General features: G+C 41.6%; 1 protein-coding gene across 1 annotated transcript; it reads left to right on the forward strand.

The window, feature by feature from the left end:
- OPN5 (opsin 5) lies at positions 1-26,481 on the forward strand. The gene is made up of 6 exons (XM_024766367.1): positions 1-130; positions 3,945-4,064; positions 7,337-7,507; positions 10,816-11,150; positions 22,242-22,483; positions 26,418-26,481. The coding sequence occupies exons 1-6, from the start codon at positions 1-3 to the stop codon at positions 26,479-26,481; spliced, it is 1,062 nt and encodes a 353-aa protein (XP_024622135.1).
- The last annotated feature ends 1,518 nt before the right edge of the window (positions 26,482-27,999 follow it).

Here is a 27,999-nt window from a genome sequence, read left to right on the forward strand (position 1 = left end):
ATGGCTTTGAACCACACGGCTCCGGCCCTGGATGAGCGCCTGCCGTACTACCTTCGGGAGGGGGATCCCTTTGCTTCCAAACTTTCCTGGGAAGCGGATTTAGTGGCTGGCTTTTACTTAATAATCATTGGTAAGTTTCCTTGCCTTTTCAGTGCAAAGGCTGCATCTAGAAAATTCATGGGCTGCTATGTTAATTTTGCACAAAGATTCCAACACTTGAGTGGCTATTTTGAGATGGAGAGCGGGAGGAAGCAGGAAGAAGGGGAGGGATCACAGAGTTCATACATGTTTCATAGAAACGACTCTATTATCTTTATTATTAGGGATAAATATTCCCTCGATAATCCAAAGAAGTTTTACAGCAAAATAATTTATCTTGAGACTATATTTCATTTTGGTTGCTTTGATAGTAGGCTTGTCTACCGAATGACAAAATTAATGATCATGAGCTCTTATTTAAATAGAATGCTTTTACTTTTTGAAAAATACTTTTGATATAAGGATAAGAGTATAGTCTCAGAATGGACCTTAGAACTCATCTAGTTTAGCCTCTGCTTTTCACAATGGAGAGGACTCTGTCCCAATGCTGTAGTCAGGATGGATACACTGTGTTTACTTCACCTAAAGTCAGGTCCCACCGTGATAGCATCACTAAGTAATTTTGATGAGAGTTGAAAAAAATGTATGAGTAATAAACGGAAGTCAGTTCAGGGTCAAAAGTTTTCCTGCCTGATCCACAGCATGGTACAGCTGCTTCCAGGCTCTGGTATCCAATGTGGTGGCCACGTGTGGCTCCTGAGTCCTTGAACTGTGACTTTTCCAAATTGAGATGTGCTGTAGTATTAAATAGACACCAGATACTGAAAACATAGGACCAGAAAAAATCATGTAAAATAGCTCATTAATAATTTTAAACAATCGACTACATGTCTAACCTATAACATTTGGGGCCTATTAGGTTAAATAAATATATTCTCAAAATTAATTTAGTAATATTTTTACTTTGCTTAATATGACGACCAGAAAAAATTTAAATACATATGTGGCTCACATTTCTGGTTTCCATGACATTTCTATTGGACAGCACTAGTCTAGGTAATTAGATTCAACCACAGTACTTTTCTTACATTGAAAATCGCTGTTTTAAATTTGGGTAACCAGTGTGCAGGTGGGTTATGTCTTTAGGTGTGTCTGCCTTTAATCTTTTCAGTCGTTGGGTCAAGCTTTCTCTGTCTCCTTCTCTCTTTCTCTCCCCCTCCTTCTCTCTCTCTCTTTCTCATCTACTTATTACGGGCTAAGACTTTCATTTAACCTCCTGAAATTAGCCAAACTCATTAGAAAAGTCTGGAGACCCCTCTATGGTCAGTGCTTGAGGCAAAAGGAATCCATGAAATTGAATCAGAAATTCCACTGCAAAGGGATTCCCTGGGTCCTTGGCTTTGTTATTAGTTAATATGGTACTGATTTAAATTCTTTTTCTTATCAATGGACCTCCATGTCCTTTCAAACACAAATATATATCGAATGCCTATTCTTTGCCACTGTTTAAGTTGCTGGGAATACAGAAGTGAACAAAATGGGCAAACTACTCTCTCCCCGCACAGGAACTACCTGGTAGTAAAATCCACATTGAATTTTTATTAAACATAAGTACTTTCAATGATCAGAAAAGACAGAAAAATAGACATCTTATAAATTGAATTTGTCGCAATCAATTGCAAGGAATGAATTACAAAGTAGCATCTGTAACCTGACATGTTTCTCCAGATGACACAAAATAGGGAGGACAATTAAGGGGTGAAAACTACAATCATATTCAAATGGGAGTGCTGAAGAGGCACCAGATAAAGGGGTCTGAAAAAAGTCCCGGAACAAAGGGAGCTCAGATCACTCAGGGAGTCGGGGGTGGGGCCAAATGTATGTTCCCGAGCAGTCGTTCATTCAGAATGAGGCCAGGGTCAGCTGGTGGGGGCTGGACTCATCCTGGACCCAGTCTTGGGCTTGGTGCTATGTGTGGTTCCCTCCCTCCTGGGGATGTGCCCAGATTCCTTTAAAGGAACCAGAGTGGAATGACATTCTTGGTGAGCTTTCTTAAATACTAGAAGTCTTAGGGAAAACTGGAAGATGAAAAGATAATGTGAGTTTGGAATAGAGGAGAAATAAACTAGAGACCCATTTCCGTCCTCTACTCTTTTACTACAAATACGTAGTTCATTAACGGTCTATATATGAGATTTAAATTTTTTGTATTCATAGAAGAGTCAGGATTTTGGTCATCAAAAAATGTCCCCCTCACTTTAGCTTTTACCTTCTTAATCTTCTTTTCCTTTAACTCTCATTAAAAATAAGTTTGCATTCTCCTCATACTCCCCTACGGGAGATTGCCTGTGGGAATAATCAACATGCAGCTCTTGCAGAGAGTTGACTATTTTTTGTTAAGCTTTGGGCACTGGGTGAAGCCTTATGAATCATTAGTAAAGATAATTTAAGAAAGGAAAAATAAGAAAATCAATATTCTCAAAAGAGAAGTAAAAAGACAAAGGATGTTTAAATGAGCTTTGTGTATCATATGCATAGTTACTGTTTTTTTTAATCTTTTTGGATACAAAGTAGAAGGCATGTGTTTATAATTTTTCTAGCCATGTTTTCACATTATAGTTTCCCAGTGTGCCTTGTTAGCTGGTTTCCTTTAATGCGACATGGGTTTCATTTTAGTTGGTTTAGAATCTCCACCACCTCTTCTATTTTTTTCCTCCTCTGTCTTAAGAAAGCGAAAGAGGTTTTAATGGACCACGAGGCAGCACTGACTCCTGGGATTCAGAATTTCCTAAGACCACAAATGCAGTTAATGCCTGGTGGTTTCATACCATCAGCTGAAACACACATTTTTCCCCCTTGCCCCCCCAAATGAATTGTGGTGGAGAAGTAGAAGTTAAGATAGAAAAATCTGGGTTTCTCCTGTTAATACTCTCCTTATTCCTTACTACTAAAGGCAGCTGTACCAGATTCTCATTTATACACAGCTACACTATGAAGCAAGAATTCCTGAAGAAATCTACTCTACATGTTAAGCTATGGAAGTAGGTGTATTCTTTTCTTAACTAAAGTCAGTAGGGATTGGGTCTTTTTGGATTTAAACTGGGTTTGTAAGAACTTTTGAACAGTATCATTGTAATGTCAAAGCCAGTCATTAATAAAAGGATATATAAAAGTGGGAACACATTTATATCATTGTTGGTAGGTTGGTGGGTTGACAGCTACTTTCTCTCCCTTTGGTGGGAGTGGGAGAGTCCATGTTATCAATTGTCACCCACTTCCCCTTCATACTGAGTCCAGTAGCAGTGGCAGATATCCAGCGTCCATGTCCTCAGGATGCAAAAAAGTCCTGGATGTGTCTCCAGGAGATGACCCTGTCCTTGCAGGGGGTCATGCCAGCCTAATCTGGCCTCTGCTTCTCCTGAATGCTGGTCCCCCCTCAGGAGTCCACAAGAAGAGTGAAAGCACCTCATTTGGTTTGGGTCACTTCGTCTTCAGAGTTTATCGATAGCCAAGGGGTTAACCCTTCTCATCAGAGGGGAGGAGTTCTATAAAGCTAATACTCTAAAAATGTCTGAGGAGATGCTGCATCCTGGGGATTAGTCCAAGAACTGACCATGGGGATTCCCACACCCTACTGAGCCTCACTGGGAAATTAGTGGTTCTTTTTCTGGGTAAGTGCCGTTTGACAATCCCTGACTCCTATCCCTTTGGAGGTAAACCATCCCTCGCCTGTCACTCACAACTCATGCTTTTTATTTCATCTTCTTAACTTAGATTTTTATTTAGAATCCTCTCGCTACCCTCTAAATCTATGGTGTCCATTTTTTGAAATTGAGAAGTGTTTCATATCTGAGTGAGCTCTAAATCCTAGTTTTAACGATGGAAATTTATATTTTTCCTTGTAGGGATTTTGTCCACATTTGGAAATGGGTATGTCCTGTATATGTCTTCTAGACGAAAAAAGAAGCTGAAACCTGCGGAAATAATGACTATCAATTTGGCCATCTGTGATCTGGGGATTTCAGGTAACGCAGCCACGCCATTTCTTCTTTGGGGGTTTGAATGCCTCACTGGCTCACAGATCACCCTGCCCCCAGCTTCTTTTACTCCTTTCACAAATCATCTTTACAGTGTTTGTGGTAAGCCAGCAGACTGTTGTGTGGCTAAAGAGATCATCCATTTAACACAGATGGAGTCCATTCCACGTGCCGGGCATGTTAGATGCTGAGGATACAATTTGAAATGATACATGAGACTTTGGATACCTCACAGTATAGTGGGCTAAATGATTCAGAAAACAGAAACTTACAGACAGGATTTAGATCTCTGTTTTGAGCTCTGTTACATCCCTCACTCGCTTAGGGAAATCTGTTAAAATAAACATCAAGGGGGTAAGGTCTTAAGGGTAAATGATGGGTCAGAAAAGTGAGCCAAGGAAGGGGGAAGGGTTGCCCTTGTAATGACATATTTAAGTGTGGCTTAGGGACTGACTGCAAGTATAGGAAGCTTCTAGTTCAGTGGTTCTTGACCTTGGCTGCACAAAAAAGTCACTTGGGGAACTTAAAACCAAAACCAAAACAACTCACAGCTGGGTTTCATACCCAGAAATTTTGCTTTTAATTAGTTGAGAATGTTACCTGGGCATCAGGTTATTTAAAATTAGAATTTCCAGGTAAATTTATGTGCAGCCAAAATTTTGAACCACTGGTTTATTTCTTGCTTCTTTGGCCTCTCTGGTAACCCAGCAAGGAGGGATTGGAATAAAATTTCTCTTTAACTGTAATTCATTTTTACAAATATGAACAATTTGGGGTCAGTCACTTCCCTTTACATTCACCTATGAAATTCCAGGGTTGCCTAGATACACTCAAATATGCCTCTGGATCCCCACTTTATGGTTTTAAGTTACTAGAATTATAGAAATTGAGTTTGAATAGCACACATCAACTCGTCTTTCCACTGGAAATCTTTTAGCAGGGTCTCATCCAAAGCATCCCTTCTAAAACGTTTCCCGGTATTTGTTTCTCTCTTCATAAGTGGATTTTTCTGCCACTGCCAATCTCTGAAAACAAGTCTTGGTGATGTGTCTACTTACTGAGTCACTGTTTATTACACAGCAATGGATGTGCTGCCCTCTCACTGAGTTTGGATGATCTTGGTTATTTGGGGAGGCTTTACTCAGTATGGACAGACTGAAGTATCATGACCTCTTTTGGGAAATACACATGCACATTAAGAGGAAAGTGACATATCTGGCCCTTTCTGTGAAAATAGTCGCGATACGCCTCAGAGAATTTGCGAGGCTGCAAAGTGACTGCCATTCTCATTTTGGGCACGCGATGGCGGTGTCGCAACATGAATGATGGCTCTCCGGTCAGCGCAACATGCTGCCCCCTAGTGGTTCTCTCACTGGTACTGAACGTAAAATGCTTGAATGAAACCTGCCATTTCAGTCACGTCCTTCGCTTATAGCCGACTGATGCTTAAGGCTGAATTAGACTAGGCTTAAATAAAAATGTCCTTAATTGGTCAGATACATTGAAAATGCTTTCAACTAAGCAAGTCTGCCGCAGAATTGCATAAACCACCTCATTACTCTGTATATATCTTTAGAGTAATTCACCAGAAAGCATTTTCTGCTGTGGGTTAGTTTTCTCTGATCAACTCAGATCATTTTTTGCAACCTCTGGTTATCTCTTAAATACATTTTTTCCTTCCAATAAACCTTAAACATTTTTATGTCTTAAAAATTTTTTTTTCTTGCTTCACTGTATTCCATTATAAGCACCTTGAAGAAACACATCCTAGAGACCAGATGTATTTCATCTATACAACTAATATTTATTGTTTAAATATCAATGGCTCTCAATCATGTATATGTATTAGAATCACCTGGGGAGCTAAAAACAATATATTGTGACGGCCCAGCCAGATAAATGAAGTCAGGTAAATTAAATCCAGATAAATTAAATCAGATTATCTGGGGGTTGGAGCTCTGGACACTGATATTTAAAATTAAGCAAAGCAAAGCAAAACAAAACAAAACTCCTCCAGTGATTTTAATGTGCAGCTGGGTTTAGAACCATTCTACCTAGTGGTGGAGGGAGAGACCTTTCCAAGAGGTTCATCAAAACCCTTTGGCATCCTGAAGGTTCTAGATGACATCCCATAGGTTCATCAAAATCTCCACTCCAGAAAGAAGCCTAAAATACCTTTTGCTGATGGATCCCAGGCACAACAGACACAAATTTTGCTTCATCGGAGTCACATTCAATTGTCTTTTTTGCTGTCTTTAGCACCCACCCAGCAGACACGCAATCCAAGCTCTGAGTTTGCTGTCTCCCCTGCCTAGAATATTTTCCCTCTAGATGTTTGCTCGAGTCCTCAACCACTGATTTAGCATCTACCTAAACATCACATGTGCAGAGAGGTCTTCCCTGATCTCCTGATATAAAAAAACCATTTCTGTCTATTTCCCTCCTCTGCTTCATTTTTCTTCCTGGAACTCATCATGACCCATCAGTCCATCATACTGTATCTTATATTACAAATTATTTGTTTCTTTTGCCCCCTCTATCTATTAAAAATGAATCTGTTAATCTTAATCTCCACTTTGTCCTCTGGCACCTTGTTGCATCCTGGGCACTAAATAGTTCATTTGTTAAACAAAAAACTAATTCTTTTACACTGGGTTTCCTCACTGACAGTGGGGTGTAGACCCAATAGGACTGGGAAGCTCTGATATGAGGGTGCCCAGTCTAGCCAGTTGGAGTATGAGACCAGCTGTGTAGACCACTAGAGGCGATGTATGTCTAACTTAGAAAAGCACCCAATAAATATGTGTTAATTGACTGAACTAACAGTGTACCAGGTACGGGGCACACCTGGGAGGGGTGGGGAAGGCTGGCACCTGCAGGCTGCCAATGTCAGTTACTTGGTTCTTCTAATGCATTAAGGTTGGGGAGCCCTCTTTTGATAGATGGATCAGATACAGATTTTGGAAAGCTTCCTCAGCCATTTCCTTCAAAGAGGGGGAAGATTGAATGCACAGCTGGATAAGGCGGGTGCAGGGCATGAATTAAAGTAGAAGATTACTTCCTAGAAAGTAAAAAAACAAACAAACAAAATGAACTGATGAAGCCAGAAATCTGGGTCTGGCTGTAAACAAACTGGACCTAATATTTCCAAAAAGAGCTCTCTGTTGTCTGCATGGGATAAAACTCAACAGCGAGTTGAGGTAGGTGAGGTAAATTTTAACTGAAGGGAACTTCCCTTGACAAGTTGCTTGGCACTCTAGTTGTAGGCAAACCGTTCACCATCATCTCTTGCTTCTGTCACCGCTGGGTGTTTGGCTGGATTGGCTGCCGCTGGTACGGATGGGCTGGATTTTTCTTCGGCTGTGGAAGTCTTATCACCATGACTGCTGTCAGCCTGGACCGGTACTTGAAAATCTGCTATTTATCTTATGGTAAGTAGGAAGGTTTCTATTCCCTGAGAGTCAAATCTAGGTGGATTGTCAAAGCGGTACAAGTTTTACCCAGAGGTAATAAGGATTATGAATAACCTCAGAGACCAGGAGTATTTCTACTTATAGCTTATCTTGTTCTAACCTATGTTTAAAGATTTGAACCTGTGTCAATGTAGGTTTCTTTAAATACTACTTTTATAGGAATGTCTGGTGTTTGGCTATGATGCTTTTAAAAGTATCATTTTTCTGTCTAAAGTGTGTAAGCTTTTTACCGTGTTATGCCATACAAGCAAAAGAATGCATTTTATACATTGAAAGGATGTTGGGTCCAAGATGTTTAGCTGGTTCCCCAAGTAGTAAATATAATTATATGGAAAGATGTTCTGGTTCTCCTTTAGCACTCAGGATCCCTATGACTGCAGAGAAGAGGAATTCTCCTCCAGGTTAGAGAGCCGTGCCTGCAGGAAAGGACACACATACAGAAATACCACCCAACATTCTTTTTGTGGTCTTGGTAGGTAGAAAGATGAGTAGCTAAGAGAACTGGCCAGGGGCGAGCCAGCAATAAACAAATTTTCAGAGGCTAAAGATTTTTCTTTAACGATAAAACGATTCTACATGTGAAAAATAAACTTTTCGTACTTTGGCTTCTTGGGGCTCTGGAAATCTATTGAACCCAAAAGAGAAGGATTTGGGCCCCTTAAATTTAATACTGAGAACCAGGTGTAACCAGGGAATAAGATTGGTTCCCACCACAGCTGCTTTGTTTGTTAATCTCAATCAGCTTGATTGTTGTGACCATGGGGACAGACTGTGGCCTGGAGCCTGAAATGGGAAGGATCAAGTTGATGTGACACTCTCAATGGGGTGGAATTTCTCTTTCTATTTTAAAAGTTTACAGTCCTAAATTAAAAAAAAACAAACAAACATGCAGGGGGTCAGGGCAGGGGTAGGGTCATGGCCCAATGTCTGCACCATCCAGGCTCACCTTTAAAAAAAAATTGCATCTTTTTCTAAACAGCTTAAAACTTGCAATAGAAATAGCTTGAATCAAAAATTCCAATAAAATACAAAAAATACAATTATAACTATGCTGGATGATTTCAGATTCAATATTTTTCTATAAACTTATTTTTTGGTCATATCAAAATAGATTTTAAATATAGATTTTACAGACAAAGAAGCAAAAGTTCCATTTCCTGAGAATATTTGAGGAATACTAAACCTCGATGTCTCTGCTTTTTAAATATTCTCCTGACTAGGCTTTGGGTCAGTTAAAGAGATGGTGCCGCCCATCCCCAGAATCATTGCAGGGCATAATTCCTATGGGAACTATATATTTTTTCCAGCTTCTTCTAAGGTTGATTCTCGATAGTCTAGTTTCATCATTTGATTTGTCGCACAATTAAACACTCCACACAGTGTCTTGGAATGCTGGAATTAGAAGGTCGCTTGGGGACATGTAGACCTTTTTCCCATGTAATGTGATAAACTGTTTTAAGGCATCCCTGACAGACAGCCACTTGGCCTCTTCTTGAATAATTCCAGTGACCAGTGACGGGGAGCTTACTACTGCACAAGGCAGCCCATTCTCTGATTGGTCTGCTCTCATTGTTACAATGTTATTCCTTATATTAAGACAAAACTGCCTCCCAGTAACCTCCACCCATTGGTCCTAGTTCTGACTGCTGGAGCATCACAGAACCAATCTACTAATCTACTCCCTCCTGTACTTGACAGCCTTTCACCATAACCGAATGTAAGTATAAAACACCTCACTAAGTAACCCTAACCATAAATGCTTCTACGTATGCCTATGCACATTCCTATAAATATATATAATTATTTGTGCCAGTGTCTTCTCCATTATAATGGATAACTGACAGATATTGTGGCTACGTAATTGTTACCCCTATCTGGTGGGTCCGTGAAATTTGCATTTTATGGCACCGTATGTTTGAAAAAATAGAGACAAAGGAAACAATCTGTTATATTTCTTCTTAGCGCCAAATAAGACAAACACAGGAGTAAATACTCGTGTTAGTGCAGTTCTTCATAGTCTGCAAAGGAGGCCTGGCATTGTTCATTTCACCTGTACCAAAATCTGTAAGCAGTATATCTTTATTTTCTCCATTTTACTGATAAGAACACTGACCTCTGGAAAGGTTACATGAAGAGGGTCAAATACTAGAAATGAGAAGCATTAGGCCCTTCTGATTTCCCAGACCTCACATGACACTAAACAGAGGCAGGCCTTGAGTCTGTGCTGAAGAAATCGTTTGGCTTTTATTAAGCATGTTTTGATATTTCTTCTCTGCTACCAAGAAGCAAGGCAGTTAGGGGTTACTTCTCTGGCCCTTTGGGTTTCAGGCAATAACCGGTATGGAGGTAATTTCCCCTGCAGGCTGAAGCCCTAGATCAGGCTGACCTGTCTTAGGTGGTTGTATTGAACTTTTGCAAATGATCACTAGCGCTTTACAGCTTTCCTTAAATGACTGCACTGTTTCTGCCTCTTGGAATTCTCTTTCGGCGAATGGAAACTAGTGCTGAAACACAGAGCTCATTTTTTTTTGTTGTTGTTTTACTGGAAATATTTTCACAGAATTTCTTTTGCAGAACATGATATGATCTACCTAGATTCCCCACTTCTCCATCTATGGCTGTGTGAATGTGACTGTCGTATTAATAACATTGGAAGATTCAAAATCTCCTCTCACCCAGTGGGGTCACCCCATAACGTCACCCCACACAGTCATGACCGTGGCACCAACACCCACTCCACGAGTGCTTAGGTGAGAGGCACACGAGCTTTTAGGAAGAAGCATATTTTAAAGATACGGGCAGTGTCTTATCACTTCTCCCGCAAAGGACTCTACCTTAGATAAACCCTTAACACATGCGTTTTTGGGCTCCATCTTTATATTCTACCAGTTGGCCTCTTGTCCTGGATAGGATCTCAAAGATCATTCCGGATGTTTTCCCAAGATCTTCCACTGTCTTCAGCATCCTCTCATCTTTTTTACTGCCACCTCTCCCCAGCTTTTGTCACTTCCCCCTCCCAAGGCTCCCAGATGCCTAGAGAAAACCTTCCCTGTGAAATCACTTCCAGTTTTATTCTCTTGGAAAAAGGGCGCAAGCTCTGGAACTCTCTTCCCTCCACCCTGCTCTCCCTCCGGCTTCGGTTACTGTGACCACTCCTCCCAGAATCCAATGGATTAACTCTTTGGATGTGGAATTTGACCTATGGAAGGGAGGTATCTGGGCGGAGGGTAGATTACATCCTGCTAATGCTATTCTTCCACCTCCAGGGGTTTGGCTGAAAAGAAAGCACGCCTACATCTGCCTGGCCGTCATCTGGGCCTATGCTTCCTTTTGGACCACCATGCCCTTGGTAGGTCTGGGGGACTACGCACCTGAGCCCTTCGGAACCTCGTGTACCCTGGACTGGTGGTTGGCCCAGGCCTCAGTAGGGGGCCAGATTTTCATCCTGAACATCCTCTTCTTCTGCCTCTTGCTCCCAACGGCTGTGATCGTGTTCTCCTATGTGAAGATCATTGCTAAGGTTAAGTCTTCCTCCAAAGAAGTAGCTCATTTTGACAGTCGGATCCCTAGTAGCCATGTGCTGGAAATGAAACTGACCAAGGTAACTGCAGTCGTAATTTACAAACGTGTTTTCTAATCAGTTAAAACTTCATAGGGCAAAGAGGACAGAGAATGTCTGAGACTGGGAGAACTTCGAATGTCCACTGTTTATGTCCTTATGAACTTTGTTATTATTTATTTAAACCTTTGTAGTATCTCTTCCCTCTGTCTCTATCTCCCTCTCATTTACACACACACACACACACACACACACACACGTCTAATAGCTACCGAATTTATACAATGGATCTACTGGGGGCTTTTTCTTTCTATTGAATAGCATAGCTTCTTAAAATTATTTCACTAATAAGAGTAATAACTTTTATGATTCATAGAATGCCTCACAGTATTTACTGTCCTGTATGGACTTTGATGGACACGATTAGGGACATTAACAGAGTAAGAGCTTACCATGTCTGCTTTCCTATGGGAAGCCCATCTTCACACAAGAGCAATTTCTGCAGCATTGGGGCCCTTGGCAAATGCTAGCCTCAGAGTTGGCAGCTCTTCAGATATTGTGGTGTAAGGAAAAGAGCAGACAGTTTGAAAACGGATGAGAGTTTGGATTCTATCACCGACGCTTGCCAGGTTTGTGACCCAGAGATAGATACTTAACTTCTTTGAATCTCTACTTCCTCACTTGTGTAACAGGGACAGTAACATCTATCTCTCTGGGTTGTGGTGGGGATTCAATGAGATAAACATGTTATCCTGTCAACGGCTGCATGGATGATGTTAAAGAAATCATAATTCCTCATGTCTCTTCTAACTTTTAGGAGTTCCGGTAAGGGCTAAGGCAGTGGCCTTTACACTTCCATCACGTTTCACCCTTATATCGAGGAAACAGTTTTTAGCACATACTCTCAAACTGAGTTTTTAATATTAGCACCCCCTAGTTTCCATCTTATATTTGAAAGATAAAAATAAATGTAGATTGAAGTTCTAATCATTCTTCTGGTGTCCCAATCCATCATGTTGACTGATATCCACCTTCCAGTGTCCTCACAGCCTACCCTGGACACAGACCACTGGCCTTAGGGACCAGGAGTAACACAGTTCCCTCCAGAACACAGGTGGATTAGTCCTTAACTACTAAGTCAGGACTTTTGTCCTAGTAATAGTTTTCTCTCCAAATTTCAGGTTTTTAGATGTTGTGCAAGGACCTCTTGGCTGCACAGTGAGAGCTAGAGGTTCTGGTTCCTTTACTCCCTAAACTCCACATTTGAGTAGAAGAAAGTTTGAAGTTTTCATCACTCTAAATCTATACTGATCACCTAAAAATGGAGCCGTTCTACCTGGACAAATATGCAGCATCAGGAATCATGATCAACTTCTAGCTTACAATTGGCTGTTATGTAGGAAAAATATTTCCATAAATTCAGGATCATGAATTAAGTTCTTCATTTCTAGCTCTTCCTTTAGCTCCTGTCTGTGATGTAAAAAACAAACTAATGCCAATAAATCAATCCAAGTTAAATGTGCATTCCGTTTCATCCAAATCCTATTTGGTACCAAGTACTGTTCCAGGAACTAGGTGAACGCAACCGAGCTAAAAGTGTGTTCGATAGTTCGTGGAAGTATGCCCAGGGAACCACGTGATGGCTGTCACATGGGTATGTGATCTCAGTTGCAGTCCTGTAGTGTGGCATGCCATGAAGCTGCCGAGACGTCATATGATGTCCTCTCCTCTTCGCATCCCCCAAGGTTACTGGCCTTGAGACGCTTGGCTGGTCTTAAGCAGTGAGTCTGGGTCCTCCTACCCATGAGGCCCTTCTCCCGTTTCTCTGAGGCAATCACTCATCATCCTCTCTCCTGTTAGTTGAACTCCTTAACTCAGCCCACTCACAGCCAGCTTTTACCAATACCCTAGCATCTGGTTCTTCGTGTATTTCTTGAGGGTGGGCAGCTCGTTAATCAGAGCTTCTAAAGCTCATTATACATACACGGGGAAGCTCAGCATATACCATGTAATTTGATGCATAGTTTTTTTGTTTGTTTTTATTAAAAAATTTTATTTTATATTGGGGTATAGTTGATTAACAATGTTGTGTTTGTTTCAGGTATAGAGCAAAGTGATTCGGTTATACATATAAATGTATCGATTCTTTTTCAGATTCTTTTCCCATTTAGATTATAGAGTTTTGAGCAGAGTCCCCTGTGCTATACAGTAAGTCCTTGTTGGTTACCTATTTTAAATATAGTGGTGTGTATATGTCAATCCCAAACTTGATGTGTTATCATTCTCCTTGCCCTGCACTGTGTAGACCAAATAGTCAGGCTCACCCAGACCAGATTAACCAAAGCAATGTTAAAGGAAAAGTGTAGGCATATATGTGTGTGATTTTACTTTATATGTGTCTTCTAACATGTATTCTCGTTATATTATACATGCTATCTATATTATATGTTACATCTTGGCTTCATTTGTATATATAAAACCTATATTAAAATAACCTAAACATACACTGCTTCTAATTATTGACATTTGTGCAAAATATTTAAGTCAAAATTCAACCTACGTTGAAAAATAGAGCTTTCTATTGTGGCACATTCTGTTCTAAATTTAAACTATTTTCAATTACTAGTTAATTTTGATTTTTTTTGTAGTGAGTAAAAATAAGTAGAAAAACCTTCAGGGGCCTTTTCGTAGTTAGAAGCCTTGTCCTCCATTCAACTACCTCTCAGGATTGGCACTTTGCTTGTTCATCTGTTGCTTCTGATCTTCAGAATGTCCTGGTCTAAAAGCTTATTAAAGGCCACCTCACTGGATTATGGGATCAAAATAATTCATTTCTTTGTGTACTCTAATTATTTCTAGGTAGGTTATTATCTGGGCCTGCATTTTGCCAGTCTGACCTCGTCAACTTAAAAATTGATGTTCCAGCTATAAACCTTTTTCCACATTGTAATCTCCTTCTAATTAATTAAAAAATGGTTTTGCTAGACGTTTATAGCAGGCTGAAATTTCACAGACTACAGAAATTGCAGAGGTGTGCAAAAGCAAAAAAACGCTACAGAAACTAAAAAAAAAAAAAAGAAAAAGGAAAGAAAAAACCCTTTCTCTTTGTATTCCTATGACTCAGTATAATCTCATTTTTATGCCCGCATTTGACCTTGTAAAACAAACAACATTACACAATCAGGGTAAATTCAGTTGAATTGGGTTTTCCTCCTCTTCCTAGGCTCTGTGTAAGTTCAGGGAGGTCTTTATAACTCCACGGGACCAGTGGGTGGGGGCATCTGGTTTGGTTGTTGTCGTTTATTGACCCTAGTATTGCTGAGATAGTTAAGGTGTCCTCTGGCCTCAGGCATCCATTGTCATGGGTCACTTTGCATCTTTCTTGTTTCAGCTGTAAGGCCTCTTTAGGCTCACTGGAAATTCCAGGTACTTCCCCATCCTTCTTTGGCAACCCGTTGGGTGGATGTCAAGACCTTGGCTGGCACCCTGGGAAGTGAGGCACAAGCTGTCTGCTTGTGCAAAGGCATTGAGAGTCTATTGTTCCCCCAACCCCTTCCCTGGCCCCCTGTGCTCGGTTCAGTGGAGTATTTTCAGGACAGCTTCTCAAGGTCAGTTACCAGCTCCTCTGATGTCCTCCCTTGCCTTTGGGCTGTAGGCCCTTGACGCACTGTGGGCTCTTGTATCCACGTACGTCCCTTTAACCTGTCCACACTGTACACTTAATGCCTCTAGTCTTGCACATCTCTGGCTGCAGATACTCAAAAATCATTTTTGTCACACTCGAAACCCTCTATTTCAACTATTTCCTCTCTTGTAAGTTTCGAATTTCTATTTTGAAACTCAGAGGTTGAGAAATGAATGTTTTACTTCTTCGACATTTCTGCTTGTGAAAACCTTCATACCAATGCAGTGGACACTCTTGCTGCTGCTATGATGAGGGGGAAGGTGGATGGAGTAACGGGAAGGAAATACCAGAAGTTTCAATTAATTTTTCCGTATATGACTATGCTGGGCATCTTGGTACTTCATATTTATTCATTCAGGACACATAGCTCACCTACAATGTCCCAGGCCTATAGTTAGTATCCAGATCCTGTGGACACCTGGGTTGCTCTTTATTTCTCTTATTTCTACCAGGAAACCTTCCCAATCCCTCCTGCTTTGTTGAAGTCCCTCTGCTATGGGCCACCAGAGTACTTGGCATATCCACTTTTCTGAATGACACATCTTTGTGGCTCTTTTTGCAAGATAGTAGCTGGATGAGGGCAAGTGCTGTTTGCTCTGGTTCCCCAGGGCCCGACACCTGCTAGATGCTTAATCAGGATTACTGGGATGACACATAATTGAATATACTATGTTAACCTAATCACCTTGATCAGTGTTCACTGGTCCCTTGACCCCCAGCTTGAGGCCCTCTGTCCGTTTTATACCTGCAGAGGCATTTTGTTTTGCTGTTCTTTCACATTGACTGTGAAGCCTTTTTAAAACTCATAAACGTAAACCTCTGCTTCCTTCAAAAGACTCCCCTCCAGCATTGCTCATTGAATGTTATTTATCATTGGGGGTTCAGAGTCAGAGAACCCCCATGGGGACTCTGAGAGCAGTTAGTGGGAAAGCAGAACTGTGTTCTTGAACCAATTTATTAATTGCTTTCCTCTGGTTCTTCTTACGTGTTCTTAGCTTCAGTGTTACTTTCCAGAGAAGCGTTCTCCAAATTGAATTCAAGTCCTCCTATTAAAATGTTTCATTGCCGCTTTTACATTTGCCTTGTAGAACTTGTCACAATTTTTAGTTAATTTACAATTACCTACTTACTTCTGTGATTGTTTGTTCCATGTCTGTCTTTACCACTAGTCAATAAGGCCCACAGGGGTAACAGCCATATCTTTCTGTTCACTTTGTGTCCCCAGAACCTAATACAATGCCTCAAACATATACAGATATATTTGAAGGAAAGAATTTCAAAGTTCAGTGCCAGTTTTGCCACTTCCCCACTGAGAAATCTCGCAAAGCTGACATTTGTTATTTGTTTTGGCTGACAGTCGCTGAAACCCTTTCCGGGTCTGAAATTTCCATGTTGAGAAATTGTCAACATTTTATGTCTTGCTGGGGAGCAGCAGGGGAGAAACAATGTTTCTGTGCAAAGATGGCCTCTTGACTTAAAAGATACATCAAGACAAGTTATTGATTTTCCAAGATTCCCTTGTGGCTAGAGTGCAGCTATGACCCTAGGCTCCAGCTATGGTAGCCTGTCTCAGAAACTAGTGACACCTGGTGAAGGGCAGGGAGATTGCTCCCAAGGACACGGCTAAAGCAGCAGGAGTTTGTGTATCAGAACCTGCTCAGGTCATAGTTTTTGGGTATCATTTCTGTCTGCTTGGCCCCAATTCTCAGTTGAGCATTCCCAGTGATGCTCTGTCCTAACCAGTGCATTCCTTTTCTGTCTCACTCAGCTAACGTCCATTTCTGTTGCTTACAACTCAAAACACAGATGCATAGAGTGACATGACCTAATTTGCAGCCTCTCCTTCCAATCACAGCTTTCGCTTGTTTGTGGAGTAGTGGTATTTTAAGATTTGAGAAAACTGCAACTGGGAAGTGCAGAATTCTTCTTTTTCTTCCACTCCTTTAAAAATTTTTTTTAAATTTATTTTTTGGCTGTGTTGGGTCTTCGTTGCGGTGCGCAGGCTTCTCATTGCGGTGGCTTCTCTTGTTGTGGGGCACGGGCTCTAGGCACGTGGGCTTCAGTAGTTGTGGCTCTTGGGCTCAGTAGTTGCGGCATGCGGGCTCTAGAGTGCAGGCTCAGTGGTTGTGGCGCCCGGGCTTAGCTGCTTCTTGGCATGTGGGATCTTCCCTGACCAGGGCTCAAACCCGTGTCCCCTGCATTGGCAGTCAGGTTCTTAACCACTGCACCACCAGGGAGGTCCCTACTCCTTTTTTAAAAAAATATAAATTAATATTTCTTAGCCGGATCACAACCAGGGCACCAAAGCTCTCAGAAATTTTTTCATCAGTGTATGAAGGTGGGTCTGAGACAGTTGGCCTTTGTTGTCATTCTGCTGGTAAAATAGAAGGAAGGAGGAAACTCAAACTAGACGTGTTTGGAGTTGTCACATTACTTAATTTCTTAAAGGTGGTGTGAAAGCGAACTATCGCTACCCCTGTTTCTATATAGATGAGGAAACAGAGGGCCGAGGAAGGTAGGTCACAGCTGTCCAGCTCCCCACCTTCCTCCTTGTCACTGGCAGCATCCCTCAATGACAGGCTGCCCACGCATGGAGGGTCGTAGTCTTACAATTGGCATTTATCATTGCATTGCCAACTTTTATTACCGTTTTCCCCTCTAGTTGGGAACAAATCCGTATACTTGCTGGCTAGAGCCAAGAGAGAAAAACCAAATCTGATCCTGCCTGTGTTCCTGCCAAATGTACGCTCTCTGTAGGCAGGCGGGACCCTCTCCTGCCCTGTCTCTCAATGCACAGATGTGGTGATCTCTCTCCTTGTGACCTTATCTCATCCCAGCCACTGAAATATCTCTATTATCAGTAGTCTAGCTGGTTCTGGAGTGTGATTCAGCCTCATCATTGGTGGGGAATTTATTCCATCTCTTTGGCTCTGATTTTAAGCCTTCACTTCCACATCCAGTCCTCTCCTTATCTATTTCATTATCCAAGGTGGCAGGCAGCTTCAAATGTTGGCTGAAGTCTTACTTGTATCTGGGCAAAGGAGCCTGGTGGAAGGAACTGAAGGGGCAGATCTGAGAGAGAGATTCTGTCTCCCTTACAGTGGTCAGTGGAACTGAAGCAAGATTGGAATCCAAACCTGAATATCTCCATGTCAGACTTCCCCACTATTCCACGCTGCCTCTGCACACAGACGAGATAGGACTTCCCTTTTTGGAAAACTTCTCTGCTGTAATGGTTCAGATGTATTGGGCCCAGAGGCAGCGCCTTATAGAACTTCTTCATCCCTATTCTATTCTTGCTTTAATTGGTTAATTCACTGGAATTGATCCATTGTGGGCAGTATGGCTTACGTGACGCTTGATGCCAGCTTGAACCGTGTAGCTGAAACGTACCAGTATTTCTTGGTCCTCTGCAGCAAGATATTTTAAAAAATCAGCAGGGTTGCAGACGTGTGAGTCTTTTGTAGAAGCTAAACACGTATTCTATGAATTTCCTCCCACAAAAACTGTCTAGTTTAAGAATTTGAAGTTTTATTCCTTTTCCAGTGAACCAAAAGGCAGCGATAAAAATGAAGCAGTTAAAAAAATAAACAACTTAGAAGAAATTGATGGGTACAGGTGCCTGTATTAGAATTGGTTTAAGGATGTCTGGGAGAGAAATTTTGGAAAATAGAAATGAGGACACACTTAGAAATGTGGAAAGTGAAGGACAGAGTGATGGGAAGATTAAACGTGCTCCAACTTGAGTAGAAAGTTCTGGGAAAACTGAATGTCACATGAAAGTTTTGCAAAGTTTTGTAGTCTCTCTTAAAAATAGCTTTAATATTTCAAAGTTTAGTATTTTGTGGACTTTAACATGAGAAGCTTGTAGAAAATCACAGTGCCTCATATTAACTTCGTATTCACTTCAAAAACATGAGTAACATTATGCAGTACTTTGAGATCTAAGCTTTTATCCCTCTTTCTGCATTAAACTTGATTTCTAGTCATTCAATTTGAAGTATTTAGCTTTATTCTAATCCCAGAAAAACCACTTAGATTCATTTGCTATGTATTTAAAAACCTTGGTATATTTTAATTCTCTTCTGTCCTTTTAAAAAGGATAAGAAAATGCAAATGTTTTAAGTCCTTAGTGTTCCCCATTATACACTCCCATAAAAAGAGAAAATATGTAAAATGTAGAAAATATTATGGACTAAGTGCTAATCTATTTTTTGTCAATGACTTTGGCAGCAACACAGAAAACAGCTTTTGAGATACTGTGAAATCATCTTATGACTCACACCAAAGGAGAAAGGATGGAGCTATGTTAAGTTCCTAGACATCGGCTAGAGCAAGCTTTATTTATATCGTTATTGTTTATTTGAGGATTTAGAAAAAAATACGACCCTCGCTGTGAGCTTTGAGGCATCCACTCCATTTACAAACAAAAGTCACACAGACCAAACTAAATGCTGTTTCTCCTGGGTAAGCTTCTGCAGAAAGATGGAAAGGCAAGTAGGCAGGAGAGCTGCATGTGTGCATCAGGCCTCCTCTATAACTGCTGAGCGCAGGTGAGAAGTTTAGCTCAGGACCCTAACTCGGGACTTGAGGACGTGCAGGAGATCTGGGCTCATTTGATTCACCTCTTTGGGATTTAGATTCTCTACTTGCAAAATGGAGCAAAATGGTTACTGTTGAGGTTTTTCTCTGCTGCAGTTAATAGTTAAAGATGATCCTTGAACTTTTGGGGGTAGAACTTTTGAATCTGAGACTTTCAGGTACATTTCTCATGCTTCCTTCTTGACACAGCCCTCACATACGGGGTTCCCAGGGCAAGCACACCCTACTGGCAGGCTGTGCCACAGATCAAGTAGACTGAGGGGTCCGGACCATTTCCCGCATGCAATAGCTCTGCTCCCACAAAAGAATATTCAAATGCACATTCACACAAATGACTTTGTTACGGGAAGAACTCTTCCAATTGAATTTCAAACACAATCCAGTATGTGCAACTATTGTTGCTTTAACTACTATTAATAAAATATTTGGTGTCTCATCCTCCACACCCGCTTGATGTTGCTGACCTTGAGGCTGGGAGCTGTTAATTTACATTTTACTTCTTAAATTAGGGGATGGGGGCTGTGAAAGTAAGTGGCTCCTGGCCTCAGGTATCTCCAGCCTCTCATCCTCCCAGGCCTTTAGGTAACTCAAAAGGAAGGCTGACTTTTCCTAAAACTGCCTTTATAAAATCCCAGGGTGGGTCTGACTATGCTCGTTCTAGTCATGTGTCCAACCCTGCCCCTAGGATTGTAGCCAGGGGCATGCAGTCCTCTGGTCAGACTTGGTCTTGTGATTGCTGAGATGCCAACCCCATAAAAGAGTATACAGGGCAGAAGGGTTGCTGGCAATGCTAAGGCCAAAGGTATACTGGGAAGAGGAAAATAAACACAAACAAACAACACCAGATCTTCATCACACAGAGGGCAAATCTGAATACAGTTTCATTATTTATCTTACTGAAAAAATAATCTAGTAGATAATGGTATTAAGGATGCTTTGAAGTTAGTTCACTCTCTCTCAACCGGGGCTTAAAATAGCTCGCATTTAAAAGAAAACTGGAAGCTTGGACTTCCTTTGCAAATCTCGGTACTCTAATTAAGACCCCTTTTGTTTCTTGTTCATACAGTCGCCTAAACAAACCTGCTCCGAATGGAAAGTCTAGGTGTGCCGGCATTGTGTCTGCTTTGTTCATTCTTTTATCCTCAACACAAACACGTAGGAGATGCTCAATCACGCTTGCTGGTTGAATGAATAAACAATGACTTTTCTGCCTCCGATTTTTCCCAGCTGCATTTTATTTTACAGGTTAATCTTCCTAAACGTGACTCTCATATGTCTCCTGCTCAAAAACCTACTGGTGCTTTCAGGCATATGGAATTAAGGGCAAGCTCAGTAATATGTTATACAGAACCCTGAATACGTGGATGTTATCTTTCTTTCCAGGCTCGTCTCCCTTAGTTGCTTTCTCATACATCAAAGTGAATTGCTTACTAGTTCCTATACAAACCTCACACATACCTGTCTTTACCTTTGCTTGTGCTGGTCTCACTCGCCTTTATTTCCATTTGCCAGTGTGTAGGTTATACGTCACATTCCTCCTGAGACTGTTCTTACTTTGCTCCATAGCAGGTAATTTTGTCTTCCTCTGAGCTGGCACTTAAACCATATTCAGCTTTGTCATGTAGTTGTTTGTGCTCTCGAGGGATACAACCCAGGCACGGAGGTGTGCGGGTGTCTCCAGAGCACTTACACAGTGTCTCACGCAAAGCACTTGCTAAAAAAAGATTTGTTGAATTCAAGTGGGATAATCTATAGGGTCAGACTACATTCTTTTTTTCAAAATAAATTTATTTATTTATTTATTTTTGGCTGCGTTAGGTCTTCGTTGCTGCACGCGGGCTCTCTCTAGTCGTGGCGAGCGGGGGCTACTCTTCGTTGCGGTGCGCGGGCTTCTCACTGCGGTGGCTTCTCTTGTTGGGGAGAACAGGCTCTAGGCACACGGGCTTCAGTAGTTGTGGCACGTGGGCTCAGTAGTTGTGGTGCACGGGTTTAGTTGCTCTGCGGCATGTGGGATCTTCCTGGACCAGGGCTCAAACCCGTGTCCCCTGCCTTGGCAGGTGGATTCTTAACCACTGTGCCACCAGGGAAGTCCCAGACTACATTCTTAAAGAGACTGAATGGCAGATGGTGAGAAACTAGTCAGGGTGCTTCGAACCCTATCTCTAACTATTCTTTGGTCTGAAAGTTAAGAGGCTTCTAAAGGTAAATATAATTTGGTGGGAGAGAAAAGCACTTTCTGGAAAAGTCTCATTTTATACAACTGTGTCACTTTGGTTCAAGCTCGATGACTCTCTTTTGCTTTGTAGCTAGTGAATTTCCACCATCTGAGCCTCAAACTTGAGCCAAAGGAAATTACATTTCATAGAAATCTCTGAAGAAGCTTCCTATTAGAATTTCAAACAAAGGCAGAGTTTCTAAGTCTCCTGAGGCAAATGAGGGCGATTTAAAATTTCATCAAGGTGTACATATTCTCCATCTAGTTTTTAAATGAATGTGGGTTGAGAAGTCTGGAAATTTCCGGCTCACAGATGTCCTTTTAGCATGATTTTCCTGCTCCACGTAGGCACAATCTGACACCTTTTATAGGGTTAAACTTCGGGTCTTTGGGTACATTCAAATTCTGGAGTGGAGAACGGATAAGATGTGGTGAATGGGATAAGAATTGTCATAACTTCTTCTGGCTGAACATCTCAGAGATCCATATGAAATGATTCCTACTGGCAAGATAAATGAACACATGTTAGACAGACTTTCTTGGGTGTAAATAGGCTGCCTGATCCTCTCCCCCACACCCATCTTTTCCACCAAGTACCTCGATTTTGTTCTCTGTCGCTTTCCCTTACCAGGTAGCGATGTTGATTTGTGCTGGCTTCCTGATCGCCTGGATTCCTTACGCAGTGGTCTCCGTGTGGTCAGCTTTTGGAAGGCCGGACTCCATCCCCATACAACTCTCCGTGGTGCCAACCCTCCTGGCAAAATCAGCAGCAGTGTACAACCCCATCATTTACCAGGTCATCGATTATAAATTTGCCTGTTGCCAAACTGGTGGCTTGAAGGCCACCAAGAAGAAATCTTTGGAAGACTTCAGGTAAAATTTCTGAAGCTGCAAATGAGTGATACCCTCTTTGTTTCAAAATCCCGTGGGGTTCAAGCCACTGGGAGTGCTGCCTTCTTAGGATTAGAGCTCATCACTTAGGATTACTGCTAGGAGGATTTTACTTTCTGTTCACCAGAATTCCTGAAATCAAGTAATCAGATATATAGGAGTTGGACAACAGGAGTAGAGGGCGGGAAAAGTGATTCTGCTTTTTGTTGTAGAGCAGCCAAGATACGGAGGCATGACCATTTGAACATCCACCCTGTATCGCTCTTACGTGGAACCAAATCCACTTCACTCCAAGAGTTACTGTGCCACATGGCATTGATCCAAAATTAGGTTTTCACAACAGAAAAGATTCTCTTGTTTGGGACATTTCTACCATTAGCTAAGATATAGGATTTGGACAGGCAAAGGAAGGGGAGAAGGGGAGATGACGTTTTTACTCTCTGCCAGTTTCTTTATTTTCACAGCAAGACCCATATTATTTCTTCTCTTTGTCAGTTGAGGAAATGGAGGTTCAAGCAAGGTGAAGGTCTGCTGGGTTTCAAAACTCAAGCATGTTGACCCATAACTATATCTACTTGCTTTAAACTGATCTTCATTCGAGTTCAAACACATTCTAAAAGATCTACAGTTTTAATGTTAGCACTTATCACCATTTTATGCTATGACTACTGTGTTGCTTTTAATTATCCCATTTTCTGAAAAGATCCCTGCCATAGGATAATAAAAAATTAAACAGAATAAAAAGATCTACATTTTTATACTTCCTTCCCCCACATTTTGTGATTTTGATGTCCTGTTTTACATCTTCTGCTACACAATGAACACGTGAGTTTGGGGATCCAGCACCATTTTTCCTAAAGACCTGAAAGGCTCAGGGTGAGTCAAGAGTGGAGGGTGATTGGTCGTGTTCTGTATCCACTCAGGGACAGTCTTAGTAGAATGTGGAACAGGCACCAAGTTCCTGGTCTGAGGTGAGGGGTATTGAACGGCCCCTTAATTCTTACTCACTTGAAGTCTAGATATTTTTCAATGCTATTTTCCTTGAGTAAGTAGGGAACAGAGGAAAAGGTAGAATTAACTATGAGAAGATGTGGGTTTTTTTTTTTTGAAACATCTTTATTGGAGTATAATTGCTTTACAGTGGTGTGTTAGTTTCAGCTTTGTAACAAAGTGAATCAGTTGTACATATACATATGTTCCCATATCTCTTCCCGCTTGCGTCTCCCTCCCACCCACCCTATCCCACCCCTCTAGGTGGTCACAAAGCACCGAGCTGATCTCCCTGTGCTATGCGGCTGCTTCCCACTAGCTATCTACCTTACGTTTGGTAGTGTATATATGTCCATGCCACTCCGAAGTGAGAGAAGATGTGGGTTTTGACCTTGTTCTTTCACCGTGCTCGGGCAAGTGACAAATCTCTTGACCTTGAGTTTCCTCAGCATGTCGGTACAGCAGCAGCAAAAAAAAAAGATAAAACAGGCACAAAATGAAAGGTAGTGCTGTCGCTGTTGCTGTGGTCCAGGGGAAGAAACACACAACTTGGAGGTAGGAGACCAGAGTTTAACGTCGATTTTGCTGTTTACAGTAGCTCTATATCTTTGGGAAAATGAACCACTCAGAGCCTAGGACTGGGATGAGCTGAGGGCAAAGCCCATCTTCCAAGCCGTAATAATTACACAAAATGCCCAGGTGAAAGGGGCTAGGTGACAACTGTTAGTGTTCTTTTTTCCACATTGTTGATGGTTATTACCATCTCTGTTGAATTGACTAGCTAAATTCAAATGCTAAAATGCATCTATTTTGGACGTAATAACACTTTGCCCTTATCAGCTATTAATACTCTATTATGGGGCTTCCCTGGTGGCGCAGTGGTTGAGAGTCTGTCTGCCGATGCAGGGGACACGGGTTCGTTCCCCGGTCCGGGAAGATCTCACAAGCCGCGGAGCGGCTGGGCCCGTGAGCCATGGCCGCTGAGCCTGCGCGTCCGGAGCCTGTGCTCCACAGCGGGAGAGGCCACAACAGTGAGAGGCCCGCGTACCACACACAAAAAAAACAAACAAAAAACCACAACTCTATTATGAATGCAGGTAGGGAGAACACTTGTAATGGAGCAGCTGAGGGGGAAAATAGTGAGGCACTTTTTCATCTGAAGGAGATGGGAATTTGACAGGAATGACTGAAGACAAATTTCACTCACCTCATAATTTGGCTTCAGACTGACTCTGTGTTCTGTATATTTGCTCACAAGTGTGAGTAGCACGTAAATATTCAACACTCCACAATACAAAGAGAAAAAAAATTATGTGGAAGAAAATGACTTAGGGCCACAAAGCTTTGGAAAAATCAGTCAGGCAAGGGACAATTCGGTTCACCTGCTCCGATTAGCCATTTATATGAAACAGAGCAATTGCTTTGCCTAACGAAAGCAAGGGCTGCTTCCTTACTCCAGAGCTTCAGCTTTTGGTGGGAAAAGCAGGCGGTGGTGATGAAGCAGGGTGGAGGCCTTGGATTCTAGAGGTTGAAGCATCTTCAGAGAAGAAATGTTGAAAAGGTGTGATGAGTTGCAGATTCTAGAAGGATCTATTTTGGGGGAGAGCCAGAAGGCTGAGCAGTGGCCACTTTTTAGCTTTCCAAAGAAGACAGACAAACAAGAAGAACCGTATTTATCTTTGCTGCTATCAAAAAGCTAAGAAAATAGGTAATGTGGAGGTCCATAGAGTGAGGTGTAGTCATAGGAAGCCAGTTCAGAGTGGTTAATGTACTACCAGAACGATTCAATTGAATTAAACTGGATTCATTTTATCCTTGGTCTTTCATTTTCTGAGCTCTGAAATGTACTACGCATAATGGGAGACCCTCTTGGGAAATAGTTTGAATTCAAATAAAAAAGCTAATGTGTTTGAATATGAGATTGTTGAAATAAATTTTGAGTAACTTTAACGGTTCATTAAAAGTTAACTCATTTTTCCCCCCTTGAATTGAGTCCCCTGAGATTTTGGTAGAAGCTGATGAACTGAAGGAAAAAAATGTGGCCAAGAGCCCTTTTTGAAGTTTTATTATTCACTATACTATATTATCCGGAAGTAGTCTCTCCCATATTTTGTAAACAGTGTTTCTGCACCCTGGCTGTGTATTAGAGACACGCAGGGAAATTTGAAAAAATACCGCTCTCTGGACCCCATCTGCAGAAATTTGGATTTAATTGGTCTGGATTAGACCTGAGCATCAGTTGTTTGGTTGGTTATCTCTCCCAGATGATTCACATACACAGCCATGGTTGAAAGCCAGCGAACCAGAGTCTGGGAAAGGAAGACATTGACATTGCAGCACGTGGAGTCATAGGCCTTTTACCCCATCTACCTCAAGACCAATGAGGCCACCCATCACCAGTGACAGGTGACCCAGACTTCAGATGCAAGGCCAATCTTAGGTGGAATAGAAATGTTCAAAAGAGCTGGTGGTGCATAGTGAAGGCCTGAGGCATTCCACATTCCTAGTATTTTAGTAAAGATAAAGAACAAAGAAGAACAAAGCCCCAGACTCTGGCATTGCTTGTAATCAAGCCTCCTCTGACCACATTAGTTGGGTGAGTCACAGGGCCCAACTGAGTGGTAGGTTGGTGTGCAGAGAATTTTGTCCTAGAGGACAGGAAACGCACTAGGGCACAGGAAATGTGCTCTAAACCAGTGGCTTGTTTTTGGAAAGCTCTGCCCAAGGAATTTCTTGACTTTGAATATTCTAACTTGAATTATTATTTTCCATCTCTTTCTAATTCAAGTTTTGTGCATATAATCTTCATGGTACTCAAGTTTGACATGCTATACATATATGTCTTTGTGTATGTATCTGTGTGTGTATGTACATATATAGTGTATTATATATATATTAAATTGCATCTTTCTTCTCCTATATCCAGGCTGCACACGGTAACCACAGTCAGGAAGTCTTCTGCTGTGCTGGAAATCCATCAAGAGGTATGAAGTTGGACACGGCATTACTCATGGACACAATGATTCACTTATTTGCTTCTTCACTGCTGTAAACGTTTGATTGTGACCACACTTTTATCTTGATATTATATTTTTATATTTCGTACCCTCTCCCTCTTTTTCTTTAGGCCAAGATTTGCTAGGAAATTCCAGTGGCCAAATGGAAACTAGATGATAGGTTACCACTTCAAGGAATATTACTAGAGTGAGCCTCCCTGGAATTTTTTTCTTTTTAATTCTATTTTAAAACCTATGGTCATGGTACATAGTGTGAAGTCTGAGGTATTAAGAAAAATGTTTAAAAGTTTTATTTATTAGGGCATATTTAATTTCATTACATCATCATTATTATTTCTTAATGTAGGGCCAGGGAGGCCGTTTCTGGGGCTCATTTAGGTGGGTGATCATGGGGGCAGGGTGTCGGACCACAGGCTCTTTGACCGGGAGATGCTCCTGATTCTTGAAGCCTCTCTCTTCTCGTGCGGACAGAGGGTCACACCCTAATGGTAGTGATGCCACAAAGTAGTCCTCTAGGGAAATCAATTTTGCCTTAAATCCCTCAATGGAGAACTCTCTTGTATCTCAGAATTTGAGGACCAAAGTGATTCCCACTGATGATAATTTTACTCATACGGATTTTTTCATTACGTTCTACATACTACTATAGTGGATGTGACAGGGCATTACTAGCTATAATTATTTAAGAAGCGAATTTAGTGAACATAGCTCTGTATAAGTGCTGTTTCTTTTACTCTTTGTTACCTTTGTTCTTTCTTTTGTTCCTTCTTTTTTTCCAACAAATACCTTGTGAGGTCCGCAGGTAAAGAGATGCAGTTGCCTGCCCTTTAAGAGTTCGTAAAGGCAGCAGGCATGTAAATACTAGGTCTAAATTGGCCTTCAGCTCAACGTCTATCTTCTCTCCTAATTCAGCATGCAAGGCCATCTCTACTACAGTTCTCTCTTTAAGGCCAACCACATGTTACCCCTGCTCCCAGCTCCCATCTACCTCCCCCTTCTGCTAGGAACATAATGCACCGATTCTGATCCTGCTTTTCTGACAATGGCTGGTGAGAGAAGTGAGGAAGGGAAGGGAGGGGCTGTTGGTACTCTCTCCACCCCTCCCCACTCCTTTCTCTCTAGGATGGATAGAGAATGGACCCTCCTCCAGGGTTCAGCCTTCAGTACAGGACACCTGCAGTTTCTTGGTCTTTCAGTTTCCGCCAGAGTTGGGGTGGGGGACCAGGAATGGGTTGGGGTGTGTCAGTGGTTTAAGAAAAATACTAAATAGATGTGTGTATAAAACACATGCTATGATGAAAGCAAAAGGAGTGACAACTCTACTTGGGGCTTGGGACCGCTTGAGAAAAGAAGGATTGTCCTGAAAATAGAGAGGCCAGGGACTTTTAGGCAGAAAATACAGAGGTGTGAAAAAGTGTGCTGCCACAGGTGGAGAGCGACACAGGTTTAGAGAAGAAAGTCTGTGTCTGCACCCCAGCTCTGGGCCCTTCG

Source organism: Neophocaena asiaeorientalis, unplaced genomic scaffold, assembly GCF_003031525.2.
Source record: "Neophocaena asiaeorientalis asiaeorientalis breed wild unplaced genomic scaffold, Neophocaena_asiaeorientalis_V1.1 scaffold46, whole genome shotgun sequence".
Taxonomy (NCBI): domain Eukaryota; kingdom Metazoa; phylum Chordata; class Mammalia; order Artiodactyla; family Phocoenidae; genus Neophocaena; species Neophocaena asiaeorientalis.

Bases quoted from the DNA above. Each gene is read 5' to 3' on its own strand.
- OPN5 (XM_024766367.1), top strand. From the start codon at position 1: ATGGCTTTGAACCACACGGCTCCGGCCCTGGATGAGCGCCTGCCGTAC. The intron at 131-3,944 runs GTAAGTTTCCTT...TTTTCCTTGTAG, and splicing joins CTTTTACTTAATAATCATTG to GGATTTTGTCCACATTTGGA. The intron at 7,508-10,815 runs GTAAGTAGGAAG...TTCCACCTCCAG, and splicing joins AATCTGCTATTTATCTTATG to GGGTTTGGCTGAAAAGAAAG.